Below are 14,074 nucleotides of genomic sequence, written 5' to 3' on the forward strand. Positions count from 1 at the left end.
TCTTTCCTCGACCTGCTCGACCAACACCACATCCGCCACGCATGCTGGAATGCTGGCACCTTCTTCATCCTCAGTGCCCTCTTCATCATCATCCTCCACTTCCTCCTCGCTCCCACCCTTCCTCATGAACCCTGGCATGGCAAGCATGCTCTCTGGCTTCCCGGTACCATTTTCCCAGCCGCTGTTCCCTGGGTCCCTACACCCTAGAGGCCTGTCCTCTACGCCAGCCCCTGCCTCCACTGCCTCCAATTTCCTCTCTTCCTCCGGCCTGCTGGGGGCAGCGTTCAACCGCCCCGACACGCACCCCTCGCTTGCGGAAAACGGCGGGAGCAGCTCAGACGACGATGTCATAGAGGTGATGGGCCAGTGATTGGCTGCCTTGGATTCCGTTGTTCCAAATGGAAGAAACCTATTGTATGGAGCTGAAATTATATAAATCCAAATGCTGAATATGCATGGAGTTAAGAAAGGCGATTATATATTTTTCTTTACCGTAAGGGACCAGAGCACAGGGCTAACGTGAAGAGCCCTAGTCGTATCTCTCTCGCGAGGGCCTTGACACAGACCTGACGAATTCCCTCAGAGAGAATACCGAACCGAACTTAAATGTGATTGTCTTTACAGACTTTGCATTCGTAAGAGATGACTTTAGAGATACTTAGCCATTTGCTAGACCTTGTAGCATCACCTGGAATGATAAACGAAAAAATATATGTGACCTTTTTTATTATAATTGTAAGTTCTACTATTACTTTTGTAAACAGTGGTCCTACATGAATATTCATATTCGTTTGAAATCGCAGACTGGGCAACGAGGGGAATTCGTAACAATCGAATCGTAGAACAACAGAAGCCATGCCTAGCATTAGCACCGCTGAGACCTTTTTGCTTTCCTTTGAGAAAAAAAAAACGACAAGGAAAACCTTAAAAACTCGAATGTATTTTCATGTTAGCCTTTAAAATTTGGTGGAGGGACGTAAGTTTAGTGCGTTTAGTGCGTTTAGTTCGATATTAGCCTTAAAGCAGACAAATGGATTTGTGTTCTCGTTCAATTGCGTAGCAAACAAAATCATCCATTGTTCTCCATTGGGATCATCTTACGAATGTGTAGACTGTTATGCGACCCTACTAGCTGTCGTTTTTCGAAATTTGCGCTTCGGATCATCTGCGCGCTCATTCAGTTTCATCCGTGTTGGGGCCACAGTCATGACCAAAGTGTTCGTTGGGCCGTTTTAAAGAATCTCGATGTGTTAAACGTTTGTGTTAATGTTGACTCGTTCACGCGCTGGTTGACCTGTGACTGACAAATCCCTCAGCTAATAACACTGTTCATTCTCTGTGCCTATTAGAGCTCTTTATTTTGACTCCTCCCACAATCTGCTTTCTGATTGGCAGATACCCACATTGTGAACTTTGGCCTGAGTCTGCAGACGCTGTTATATCAATATAATGGTGCGCATTTGACATGTGATTATATCTTTTTTCATTGTTATTCGAATCATTGTTTTGTAACATCTTACGGCATACCTATGTATTAGTTTTGTTTTCTCTTTTAACTATGTACAAATTTACCAGAAATATTTATTTATAATGCTGAAGAGTAATTCATTTTCATTCTTTTTTTTATTTTTATACGTTTTGAACCTTTTTTTTTAAGAAGGAAAAAAATCCCTCTATCCGAGAGACGCAGGGTTTTTTTCCCCATAGGTGAGTTCAATTATTATTATTATTTTTTTATAAAGTTAGTAAATCTTAATATAATGTAAATATTAACATCATGCACTTTATGCAGTTAAAACAATGTGTGAAATTGTGAAATGCAAAGAATTTAAATTAAGTGCACAAGCTTACGAAAAATCTATATAATTTATTCATACAATAGGCATTATAAACGTGATCTGTTATAGCACAGAAAATAAAGATTTTGTACATTTGAACAAAAAGGTTAAATACTTGTTGATTCATTCTCTGTGCCTATTAGAGCTCTTTATTTTGACTCCTCCCACAATCTGCTTTCTGATTGGCAGATACCCACATTGTGAACTTTGGCCTGAGTCTGCAGACGCTGTTATATCAATATAATGGTGCGCATTTGACATGTGATTATATCTTTTTTCATTGTTATTCGAATCATTGTTTTGTAACATCTTACGGCATACCTATGTATTAGTTTTGTTTTCTCTTTTAACTATGTACAAATTTACCAGAAATATTTATTTATAATGCTGAAGAGTAATTCATTTTCATTCTTTTTTTTATTTTTATACGTTTTGAACCTTTTTTTTTAAGAAGGAAAAAAATCCCTCTATCCGAGAGACGCAGGGTTTTTTTCCCCATAGGTGAGTTCAAGACCACGATCTGTGAGCGATTCAGCAGTCGGGACCCGCAAACACACGTGATCTCATACAGGCACTGTCCTGGGAGGTGTCCACACGTCATCTCATGTTCCCAGCATGGAGAGGAGTACATTCAAATGACATTGTATTTATTAAATATTGTTTTAACATAAACTTGACTCCTCCTGTATTTAGAATAACTGGTATGTATGTATATATATATATATATATGTATGTGTGTGTGTGTATATGTTTTAAGTTATATATAATAATAATAATATGTAAGTTTTCAGGTAAAAGTTTTCATAATGATCTACAATTGTTTAATTAAAAATTAAAAAAAATGTTTAAAACATTTTGTGCAACATTTAAACAAAATTATGATTTGTCATTTGTTACTTAAGATATTGTCACCATATTTATTATTAATAATATAAACATTCAGTCATAAGGCATAAATGTTTTCTCTCATGATCTGCGATTGTTTAATTCAACAGAAAAAGACTTTGTGCAACATTTTAACGAACACTGCAATCATTAAGAAACATTTGTTGGCATAAATGCTGCAATTGTTTAATTGAACAGAAAAGGGCGGACTGGCACTGATAAATGCAAATACATTTAAAAATGCATAAACATCAAAACAATAACAAATAATTTAATAAACACACTCTTTTATCGTCGCATTTAAGAAAAATAGTTGCATTCAGTCATTTCCAAAGATATCTGCACCAAAAATATGCACTGATGAAATGCATTCAAAAATTTGAAACGTTACAAAAATATATATTTTTTTTTTAGTTTTTAGGTAGTTGCAAAAGGACAAATACATAATTAACAATAAAACTAGCTCAGTAACTTGCAATTCTGGTCCAGCTGATAAAGTTCCGTTTCAGTCAGTAACGCTGCTCCCTATACGCAGAGTACACAGTTTGCGTAGGGCACCAACTCCCAGGGGGGCACCATCCCAGTTGCTCAAAAAAATTAAAAACAACGTGTGTTTGCAGCTGAATGCAAAGGATCATAATTGATGGATGGACATCTATGCCCGTGAAAAGACATCAGCAATCCGGCGCAGAGAAAAGAAAAAAAAAAGGTGAAAACAAAGCCCATGCATCATCACTTTCAGGCACATTCATAATCCTGTGTTTTTTTGACGTTGACGTTAATAATGTGTTTTAATGTCGGAAATAAGTTCACCATCACCAGCGCATCTAATATTCTCTCTGAGTTTCTATGTTCCTTTATGAAAATTAGCCATGGTTTTAACACGAATAACACCAAAAATCATCTTCTTGTATCCATGGTAACCGCAAGTTAACCATGGTTTTGTTATTTCAAATAATAATTTACAAAGAAGTATTAAGATGATAATTTTTGTGGTTATAAAAACAGACCTAAGACAACAATAGCCTTTAAAATGACTTAAAATGCATTATATAAAAACAATGAGGCAATAATGATTGGTTAATAACACTGTTAAAATACATAATGTAGGCTAATACAAAATAAACGATTTATGCACATTACCTGCAAAGGAAGCCAAAGGCCATGTAATTGCTGCTGCTACACTTACAGGACAATCAAACCCTTGTTTAGGGTATTGGCCAAACATTTAATTCAAATATTCACTTAATCTTACATTTTTGGCCAGCTTTTTGCTATAGATGACAAAGCCTCTATAATTTCTTCAACAAAAAACATACGGACATCACAACCCTCACAAAAATAAACCATGGTTTTATCGTAGTAAAACTGCTTAATTTTCTTTTGCGTGATTTCTGAATGCTTGAGACTATAAAATCAATCAGACAACTGTATTAATAAAATCATAGCCATAGGTAACTGGCTAGAGCTACAACTGTAGTACAAGTTTGTTTTTTTACTTCCATAATATTTGAGGAAGGGGGCACAACAATATAATCCTGCTTAGGGCACCCATTTGGCCAGCAGCGGCCCTGGTTTCAGTACTGCATTGGTTTGCGGGCCATGTAAGCGTTCGTGACCTGACTCATAACGAGCAGAGCGCACAGAACGGGACAGAGGACTATGTTCAGTTATCACACCTCATAAAGGACAGCCAGGTAGCAGCTGGACCCGCTCACGCTGCCGCCGAACCACGCCGAGCACAGTCCGAGGAACAAGCTCACACTGCCCAGCAGGTAGCCTACGCCAGTCCGTTCCTCGTGACGCAAATTCCGCCCACATGCCTTGATAGTTTTGCACGTAAATAAATTGTATCTCCTAACTTTGATTTGTGTGTGTGTGTGTGTGTGTGTGTGTGTGTGTGTGTTTTTCTCATGCCCATCCTCCAGTTCTGCTTCTTCATGACCGAAGCCGTGCTGCTGTTCAGCCCCTGTTCGTCTCCCGTCAAGCAGCCGAAGCACTGGGTCCTGCAGGGTTTGTGCGCATGGGCGTCGCTAGGCCATTTTTAAATTCATCATATCAGTACTTTTTAATTATGTTGTAAAATATATATTTACTTTTTGTAATGTATTATTACATGCTCGTGTTTATGTATTTCTTGCACTTATGATGTCATTAGTCTTTTGTGCATACAAACATTACATTTTTTATTTATATGTACACTGTAAAAAATTGCTGTAAAAAACGGCCATATTCTGACAGTAACATCCTGTTTTTTCATTACAACAGTACAATCCCGTAAAATAAACAATGTTTTCTGGGTAATATTTGTTATTTTCGAGAAAGTAGCCTTCTGCAGTCCTTGTAGTAACAGCGTTCAGATTCGACACTCAGAGGCTGTGTTTCAAATCACACCCTACACCCTCATTCACTATTCCCTACATGAGTTTACTAATACAGTCCACCTGACAGAGAGAATGAACACTAATGAGTGAATTCAGACAATGATGAACAGCTGCTGTTAACAAGCAGAATCACTGAAGAAAAGAGAAACACAAGAACTACAACTGACTTCAGGCACAGTCCGAGGAACAAGCTCACACTGCCCAGCAGGTAGCCTACGCCAGTCCGTTCCTCATGACGCAAATTCTGCCCACATGCCTTGATAGTTTTGCACGTAAATAAATTGTATCTCCTAACTTTGATTTGTGTGTGTGTGTGTGTGTGTGTGTGTGTGTGTGTGTTTTTCTCATGCCCATCCTCCAGTTCTGCTTCTTCATGACCGAAGCCGTGCTGCTGTTCAGCCCCTGTTCGTCTCCCGTCAAGCAGCCGAAGCACTGGGTCCTGCAGGGTTTGTGCGCATGGGCGTCGCTAGGCCATTTTTAAATTCATCATATCAGTACTTTTTAATTATGTTGTAAAATATATATTTACTTTTTGTAATGTATTATTACATGCTCGTGTTTATGTATTTCTTGCACTTATGATGTCATTAGTCTTTTGTGCATACAAACATTACATTTTTTATTTATATGTACACTGTAAAAAATTGCTGTAAAAAACGGCCATATTCTGACAGTAACATCCTGTTTTTTCATTACAACAGTAAAAAAAACAATGCATTCTGGGTAAAATTTGTTCTTTTCGAGAAAGTAGCCTTCTGCAGTCCTTGTAGAAAAGGAAATAACAGCAATTTACTGTAAAACTTAACAGTCAGATTAACCAAAGGAAAAAAGCTATTTTTACTGAAATATTAGTGAAGGTCCACAGAAAACAGTTATGCAAAGTCATGAACTGATAAGAAGAGTAAATATTGAACTGAACTGTATTAATGTGTTTTTGCTCAAGAGAGATCTGTTAGTTTAATGTAGTTTTGTGAGTCATCATTGTGCTGGAGAGTAGAGCCTGTGCTTCAGTCAATGATGAGCCACAAACACTGAAGTTCTGCTGCTTTATTTAAAGACCGTAACTGTGCGGTTGCCTAAGCAGCGATGATTTGAGTTAAAGACATGTTTTTAGTTATTTAAAGTGTTTGTAGTTTTATACTATGAAATATTTCTTCTTAATGGACTCAAATGAAATAAGTTCACATTGCTAACACCGTATGAATACTAGTATTTTAAACTCGGACTGTTTGAAGCAATTGGAGCAGAGTTAATTTCCATGGTAGTATAACAGTATCATACTGTAAAAATGAAGAGCTATAAATTTATGTCAGTAAATTACTGTTATTTAACGGCACAATTCACGGCAATTAGTTGCCAGGAATTTCCTGTAAAATGACAATAAATTTTTAACAGTGTAGGCCTATATAATTTATAGGATATTTAAAAGACATTTAAATTAAAGTCTAAACACATGATCAAGAATTTGATATATAGTAAAAACAGTAATAATTTCTTCCAGTTTGCCTCTGTTCTAGAAATTCCTTTGCTGGTGCTGACGTGGGATGTGATGTTTACATGCATGTCTTTCCATGGTTTGACCTGCAGGGATCACACTGGACTTTTTTTTTCCAGATTCTGCAAATGATTAAATCCTTCACAGTTCACTGTTATTTGTGTCAGTGTCGATTTTACCAGAACTTAGACCCATTTTTTTATTATTAATAAAATACAATATAACTGTGCAATATACAATTGTATTTTGAGAAAATAAGTTTGTTTATTTAGGCATATTGATTGATTAATTATAAATCAATTATAAACCTTCTTTTTTGTGTTTGTATTGATTTTTAGATGAAATATTTTTTATTTTACTTTGTTTTTTTATTTCCTGTTTATAAATACTGGGGGTCAGTAATGTTTTTACCTTTAAAAGTATGTTTTTGTGTACTTTCTATTTAGATTTATTTATTATGTTTATTTTATATTATGTTTTATTTTAATTGTATTGATTTTCAGTCAATAAATACAGGGTTCGGTTACATTTTTACCTTCCTTGAAAACTTAATAATGAAAATTTGAAAAGTAATAATGTTGTGCGTACTCACGTACTTCATACTAGTTTACTTGATGGTTACACTGCTTTTATTTTAGGGTCATTCATTCACAATTTCAGTGTGAAACAAATCTATTTTATGAGTACACAAAATGCATCTTGGCATTGACCCCTGCATATACTAATGAAACAGTTTATATTCTTGATTAAAAGATTTAATAACTGCATACTGGACATTGTTCTGTATCAAAATATTGCAAATTGTCCCCTAATATAGTTACAGTCACATATCAGGGAGAACAGCAGAGTTTGTTCAGTGAAATGTCATGAAATGACTGGAGACTCCAATGACCGTAACAAAATCAGACATTCACGACCAATTCCTGGCATGAATTCCTGTGTCCTGTGACCCGCTGGCCTTCATCCAGACTGAAAGGAGGACAGAAACCTCCTTATCTCCTCCTGTGGGTCTCCAGACCTCCCTTCCTGATGATAGAAGACATCCGCTATCAGAGAGAATGCGATCAAGCCTATGGACGTCTGCCAACTAGATCAAGTGCACTAGATTTCGATACAGTCACTGCACTGAATGTTTCACATGGGAAAATGGGAACTGATCTTCTAATTTGCCATTTTTCAGTTTCTTAAGGTCATATCCAACACGTATGCATAATTCTGTAGCAAAAATCGGAAGATTTGTCAAAAACGATGTAAACTTTAGTCTGTTCCTTGCACAAAACTATCGTGTGACTTAATATACATAGCATACAAGTTGTATAGAGCGCTTTTATGGGAAAGTGCTGCGTTATACGAATCTTGTTTTGAATGATGTGAGAGTGAAACATTTTTGGCTGCTCTGTCCCTTTAAGAACGAGTTTAATTTTAAACAAGGTCATTGTAAATAGACCCACAGCCTGCCACAGGCGGAGGTTCGCGTTATAAGACCCGAGGGTCCACCAAATGTTTCAGGAAACGATGTCCGCTCAAACTAGGACAGGTCGCGCCGGATTAAGCGTTAATCTGAGTCTACGGCGCATGCGCAGAAACGCACGCTAGAAAACGAACCACGAGAAAACATCTGTGGAAACATCTCGCTGCCGATGGAGGATCATTTTCACTTCATCCTTGAGCGTAATGGAAGACGTTTTCTCAGTTTTGCGCAATCATTTGCGTGGTCTGCTCTCAAACACGCGTCGTGCGCGCAGATTACGCTTAATTTGAGACGCCAAAAACGGATTTGAGGAAACCGACGCGTTTACTGTCAATCTGACCGTTAAAAGTGACTTGCTTTGGTTTAAGGTAGGTTTGTCTTCTTAAACAGTTACTACAAGAGGTCCAAATACGAGTGAAACTGTAATCTGACTTTAGTTGACAAATTATAGACGTACTTTCCGAAATTTGTAGGCTTTTTATCAATGACGTCAAATTGCTAATCTAATCTGTTAGAGATTATTTCCTTATATTTGTTGATTTGTTTTTTTTTGTGTGTTATTTGTCTGCAATTAATAGCTGCTACACATTTTCACATTCGTTTTTATCTGGTTGTTGTATTGATATATTTCTAGTATGTATGCATTTATTCAATTATAGACGTACTTTCCGAAATTTGTAGACTTTTTATCAATGACGTCAAATTGCTAATCTAATCTGTTAGAGATTATTTCCTTATATTTGTTGATTTGTTTTTTTGTGTGTGTTATTTGTCTGCAATTAATAGCTGCTACACATTTTCACATTCGTTTTTATCTGGTTGTTGTATTGATATATTTCTAGTATGTATGCATTTATTCATTTATGCTTTTATTTATTTTCTTATCCTGTTGATTTGTTTTCTATATTATATTCTATTCTCTTGATTTGTTTATTTATGCATTTATTATTTATTAATTCGTTTATTTATGCAGTAAATGCATTTATTCATTTATGCTTTTATTTATTTTCTTATCCTGTTGATTTGTTTTCTATATTGTATTCTATTCTCTTGATTTGTTTATTTATGCATTTATTATTTATTAATTCGTTTATTTATGCAGTAAATGCATTTGAAGTCACATTTTAGTACCTAATCTGTATTCTATTAACTAATTTATTCATTTTAATTACACAAATTAAATAAAAAATGTATTTATTAATTTAATTATTTTTTTAAGCATGTATTTGTAGATTTAAACATTTATGTAAGTAGTCACACATTTATTGGTGCATTTATTTATTTGTTTATTATTTTAGCTAATTATCTGCATTATTTCCCAAGTAATTTGCCAGTTGCACATGCTTTCAGATCTAATCTTTATCCGGTATTCTATTCTATTCTGTTCTTTGCTATATTTGTCTATTTTATGACTTATTTATTTGCTATGCTTTTGTGACCCAGTTTTATGCCTCTTTCTGTTCATGGTTGGTTGTTCAGGCCCGTTCTCTGGATTAGGACAGTAGCCAAAAGAGGTGCCCTACAACAAAAATGGTCCAAAACACCCTTGAGTGCAATATCCCTCCTCACGCATACTGATCAGCCTCCAGATAGATGTTGTCAAGTGGTTTTGTAAAGGATAGATTTGTTTGCACAAACCCACTGGAATGTTAAATCCACATTTATTCCCGTTTGTAGACTTGCTGTCTGATGTTTAAAGAAGACAGACTAAACATTTAATTCTGTTCAACAAATATCAAGGGTCCTCACTTAAAGAAATTAAATATATATATATATATAAAATATATAATGATAGTAAAACACATTAATGGAGCCCTCTGAAGATCAGAGAGATTATAACTGTCCACATTTGCTGTAATCATACAGAACCACAATATAGAGCATAATCTAATCTCTGTTGTTTTTCCTCAGATTGAGCCAGATGAAAACTGATTTGAGAACTGACATCTTTCTGAAAACTCATCAAAAAACCATCATCTCTTTTATATTAAGACTGTAGGATCGACATGAGTGATCCATGTTTGTTCTGAGCCTGGATATGCAAACACATCAGAGCCAGACCCGAAGTCTGTCGGCCTGGTTTGGCGTAAACAGGATCGGTCTGATGTGGTCTGAAGTTATAAATCATCTCCCATGACCTACTGAGCCATGCTTTTCAGCCTCCTGTGTTCCCAATATGGCAAAATGTGAGCTCATTGAAGTGCAGGACTTGACTCCAGATGACCGCATCGAGTTAGCGCCCCCTAGCGGCCCTCCGGCCCGCGATGGGCCCACTCTAGAAAGGTGGAGCAAAGAGAAGGTGGTGCGGATGGTGGGGGAGCGCGTGCGTCTGGAGGACCCCGACTGGCTGACGTGTAAACCGGGATGGGGACACGACTTCCAGCCCTGCAGCCAGACGCAGCTGAGCTGGTGCGACCTCTGCGGAGAGTTCATCTGGGGCCTGTACCGCCAGAGCCTCCGCTGCACACGTGAGTCATTAGGAGATAATCGAGACCATTTCCACTGCCATATCTGTCTTCTGCTGCTGTCAAGACAATCTGGCCCTCAGAGAGCGTAAGCCAATAGGAAAAGGATGTTTAGACAGGGAAACGGACAGTTTAGAAAACGTCTTATGTTGGACAGAGATCGTGTGGGTGTGTGTTGTAAATACATGCTTAAGAAATTTAAGAGGAAAGTAAACAGCAAATCAATCAATAATGTCATCAGTTTATTTATGGTCAGTAAGTCACAAAACATAGCAAATAAATACTCTGCATAAGCATATAAATACTTTAAATGCATAAATACAAAAATGTAATTAAATTACCTCATACAGATTAGATGTTAAAATACATGCAGTTAATTTTAATTTTATTATGTATTAATACTAATACATGTATTAATACATAAATGTAAATCTATAAATAAATTAGTACTGGGCAACGATCAATCGCATCCAAAATAAAAGTTTTTGTGTACATACTTTATGTGTGTGTACTGTGTATATTTATTATGTATATATAAATACACATACATACAGTATATATTAAGAATGTTTATATATTAAATATATTTATATAATATAAATTATATGAAACGTATACATGTAAATATTTTCAAAATATATACTGTATGTGTGTGTCTTCATATATACATAATAAATATACACAGTACACACACATATTATAGAGCAAAAACTTATTTTGGATGCGATTAATTATTTGACAGCACTAAAATAAATGCATAGTAAATAATTAATAAAATACATAAATACTTTAATACCTGAATTGTGTGTTTAATTGAATTGTTTCATTATGAAAAATTAATAAATAAATGAATGGCATGCAGATAACTGACTTCAAATGTATTTCAAGTAAAAAACTGCATAAACAAATAACAGAACAGAAACAATATAGAAAATAAAGAACAAAAATAGTAAAGAGAAAATAAATCAATGCATAAATAATTTTAATCAGAAAAGGTAAAAATATAGTTTTCTCTGTTTTTCTCTTTCTTCGTAATAGGTGATCAAATATTAAAACGATCATAAACAGCATTGTTTTTACACTTTGTAAGGCCTTGAGAAAAATGGGTCAGTCAAAACCAGACCACAGATGAATTATTTATTCATCAAGTAACCCAGAATATACATCAGCATGACCAGCAGGCGGCGCTGTATATTCACAGACGGTTCTGGACTGGAAACGCTTGACCTCTCTGTCAAAGGTTCAGTTTGTGCCACCAAAAAACAGACTTTTGATCTCTTAAACTGTAGCTCTGTGAATGGAGAACTGTATTTAAAGGGACAGTCACCCAAAAAATAAAATTGTCATCATTTACTCAATCCTCACGTTTCAAACCAGTATGAGTTTCTTTCTTCTGTTGAACACAAAAGAAGATATTTTTAAAAATGTTGGCAACCAAACAGCTGACGGTAGCCATTGGTTTCCATAGTATTATTTTCCACACTATAGAAGTCAATGGCTACCGTCAACAGTTTCTTTACCCATATTCTTCAAAACAGCTTAATTTCAAAGTATTTGTGGTTTCGGTTTGTGAATGAACATTTGTGTTTTTTAGACTGTAATTACACTTGTCACTACCGCTGTCAACCCTTCATTCAACTGGACTGCAGTTTGAACTGCGACGCCGTCAGCAAACAGCTAAACTACTGCGAGGACACGATCGAGACGGACACTAATGTGGTGAGTGAACTACTAACACTACTAGAGAGGAGAGTTTACTAGTAAATGTAAATCAGAGACGTGCGCAGGCGTTACATTTAATCGTAATTAAATTGTTCCACCCTGTCATCTGTCGCTAGACGTAGACGTATAGATCAATGCACCATATGCCATTAGCGCGGGTTTATTACCGTTCTGCACACGCCGTGACGCGCACAATTTACGACAGTGCCACAGAGGAGCAGCTGCTTACATTTTAGCATTTGAAATGAAAATACATCAACTATCCCGACTTCTTAGATTGCTTTATTTTTTTAAGTTTTCTGAAAATGTGGAATTTATTAACCATGTCTATATATTTAAAGTTGCATGGGATATTTGGTTTATAATTAGCTATTGTTTACATAATAATGTAAGGTTATAGTCACAGTGAAGGAGGGATCTGCCACTGATTTTCAGTGTGAGTGAGTGTGTGTTCAGTAATGGTGTGAGAGTGATACGGGGGAGGGAGGAGGACTGACAGCTGGGTGAATGAACTAATCAGCTCAAGTCAGTGGTGCTTCACAATGGAGCTCTTATCTAATTACAAATGTGGAAAATCATCTTAAAATCTCAGCTGGCAATGCAACATTTGCGTGATGGTCTTTCTTATACTTCAAATCCTTTTAAATACTCAAGACTTTTTCCAGCAGCACATTTTATGCAGATGGCACAGAATATATGAAATATTTATATATGTATTATATCCTCCTGAAATCCAGCAATTATGCCTGTAATAATAATAATAATTACTGTTATTATTATTATTATTATTATTATTGTTATTATTATTATTATAAAATCCAGCAATTATGCCTGTAATAATAATAATAATTACTGTTGTTATTATTATTATTATTATTATTGTTATTATTATTATTATTATATACATTTGATATGCATAATAATGTAAAATACATTTATACTGTTATTTACTATTATGAGTGTATTATTTAATGTAAATGTTATTATTTACAATTATATGTAAATTATATTTTTAATTTTCAGCAGTAGTGATTAAGTGATGTATTTGTTTGTTGCACAGCTTTTCTGTCATATCAAATGTCTGTTAATTGGTAATATTGGATATAATATAATAATAATAATAATAATAATTATTATTATTATTATTATTATTGATATATAAGTATTATTATGTATTATTATTATTAAATATACCTTTTATATACATAAGGGTATAAACATATTTAAAATAAATGTTATATATTTGTATTACAAATATTATTGTTTGTAATTATTTTTATAATTCATGTATAATTATATATTTACATTTACATTTATGCATTTAGCAGACACTTTTACCCAAAGCGACTTACAGTGCATTCAGGCTATACATTTTTTTTTTACCAGTATGGTACAGTAAATTATATGTAGATGTAATAATATTTTTATTTGCCCACTGTAGCGACATTGTTTGTTGCATGGCTTTTTTGTCGTACTGAATGTTTGCCTGTGAATTGGTAATATTGTAGATAATAATAATTATTATTTATATTTGTATTATTATTATTATTACTAATATACATTTTATATGATTGATAGTGTATATGTATTTAAAGTACATTTATACTATTATTAACTATTATAAATGTACTATTTAAAATAAATGTTATATTTTTTAGAAATATTACATGTTACTATATGTAGTTTTTGAAAATTATTATAGAATTTTATGCAGATTAGCAAATTGCTAATATTGGATATAATAACAACAACAACAACAACAATAATAATAATTATGATTATTATTTAAAATATATTCATATTTACTATTATAA

At 34.6% G+C, this 14,074-nt stretch overlaps 2 protein-coding genes across 4 annotated transcripts in view; both read left to right on the plus strand.

Moving 5' to 3' along the window:
• Positions 1 to 6: 6 nt before the first annotated feature.
• LOC107695623 (helicase ARIP4-like) lies at positions 7 to 1,452 on the plus strand. Its single transcript, XM_016495631.1, has 2 exons — positions 7 to 355; positions 1,396 to 1,452. Exons 1-2 carry the CDS (start codon positions 50 to 52, stop codon positions 1,408 to 1,410), a joined length of 321 nt encoding a protein of 106 aa, XP_016351117.1. The 5' UTR covers positions 7 to 49; the 3' UTR covers positions 1,411 to 1,452.
• Positions 1,453 to 8,107: 6,655 nt separating this feature from the next.
• Positions 8,108 to 14,074, plus strand: part of LOC107695625 (ras association domain-containing protein 1-like) — an 11,802-nt gene continuing 5,835 nt past the window's right edge. For 2 of the 3 annotated variants that reach the window (XM_016495637.1, XM_016495635.1), the window contains exons 1-3: positions 8,108 to 8,441; positions 9,985 to 10,541; positions 12,133 to 12,257. In XM_016495637.1, the coding sequence (XP_016351123.1) occupies positions 10,250 to 10,541; positions 12,133 to 12,257 (417 nt within the window). In that variant the 5' untranslated portion in view covers positions 8,108 to 8,441; positions 9,985 to 10,249. The remainder of the gene's footprint in view (positions 8,442 to 9,984; positions 10,542 to 12,132; positions 12,258 to 14,074) is intronic. The other variant, XM_016495636.1, reaches the window with a different exon arrangement.

The sequence above is a fragment of the Sinocyclocheilus anshuiensis genome, unplaced genomic scaffold, assembly GCF_001515605.1.
Source record: "Sinocyclocheilus anshuiensis isolate Anshui unplaced genomic scaffold, SAMN03320099.WGS_v1.1 scaffold706, whole genome shotgun sequence".
Classification (NCBI taxonomy): Eukaryota; Metazoa; Chordata; class Actinopteri; order Cypriniformes; family Cyprinidae; genus Sinocyclocheilus; species Sinocyclocheilus anshuiensis.

Bases quoted from the DNA above. Each gene is read 5' to 3' on its own strand.
- LOC107695623 (XM_016495631.1), top strand. From the start codon at position 50: ATGCTGGCACCTTCTTCATCCTCAGTGCCCTCTTCATCATCATCCTCC.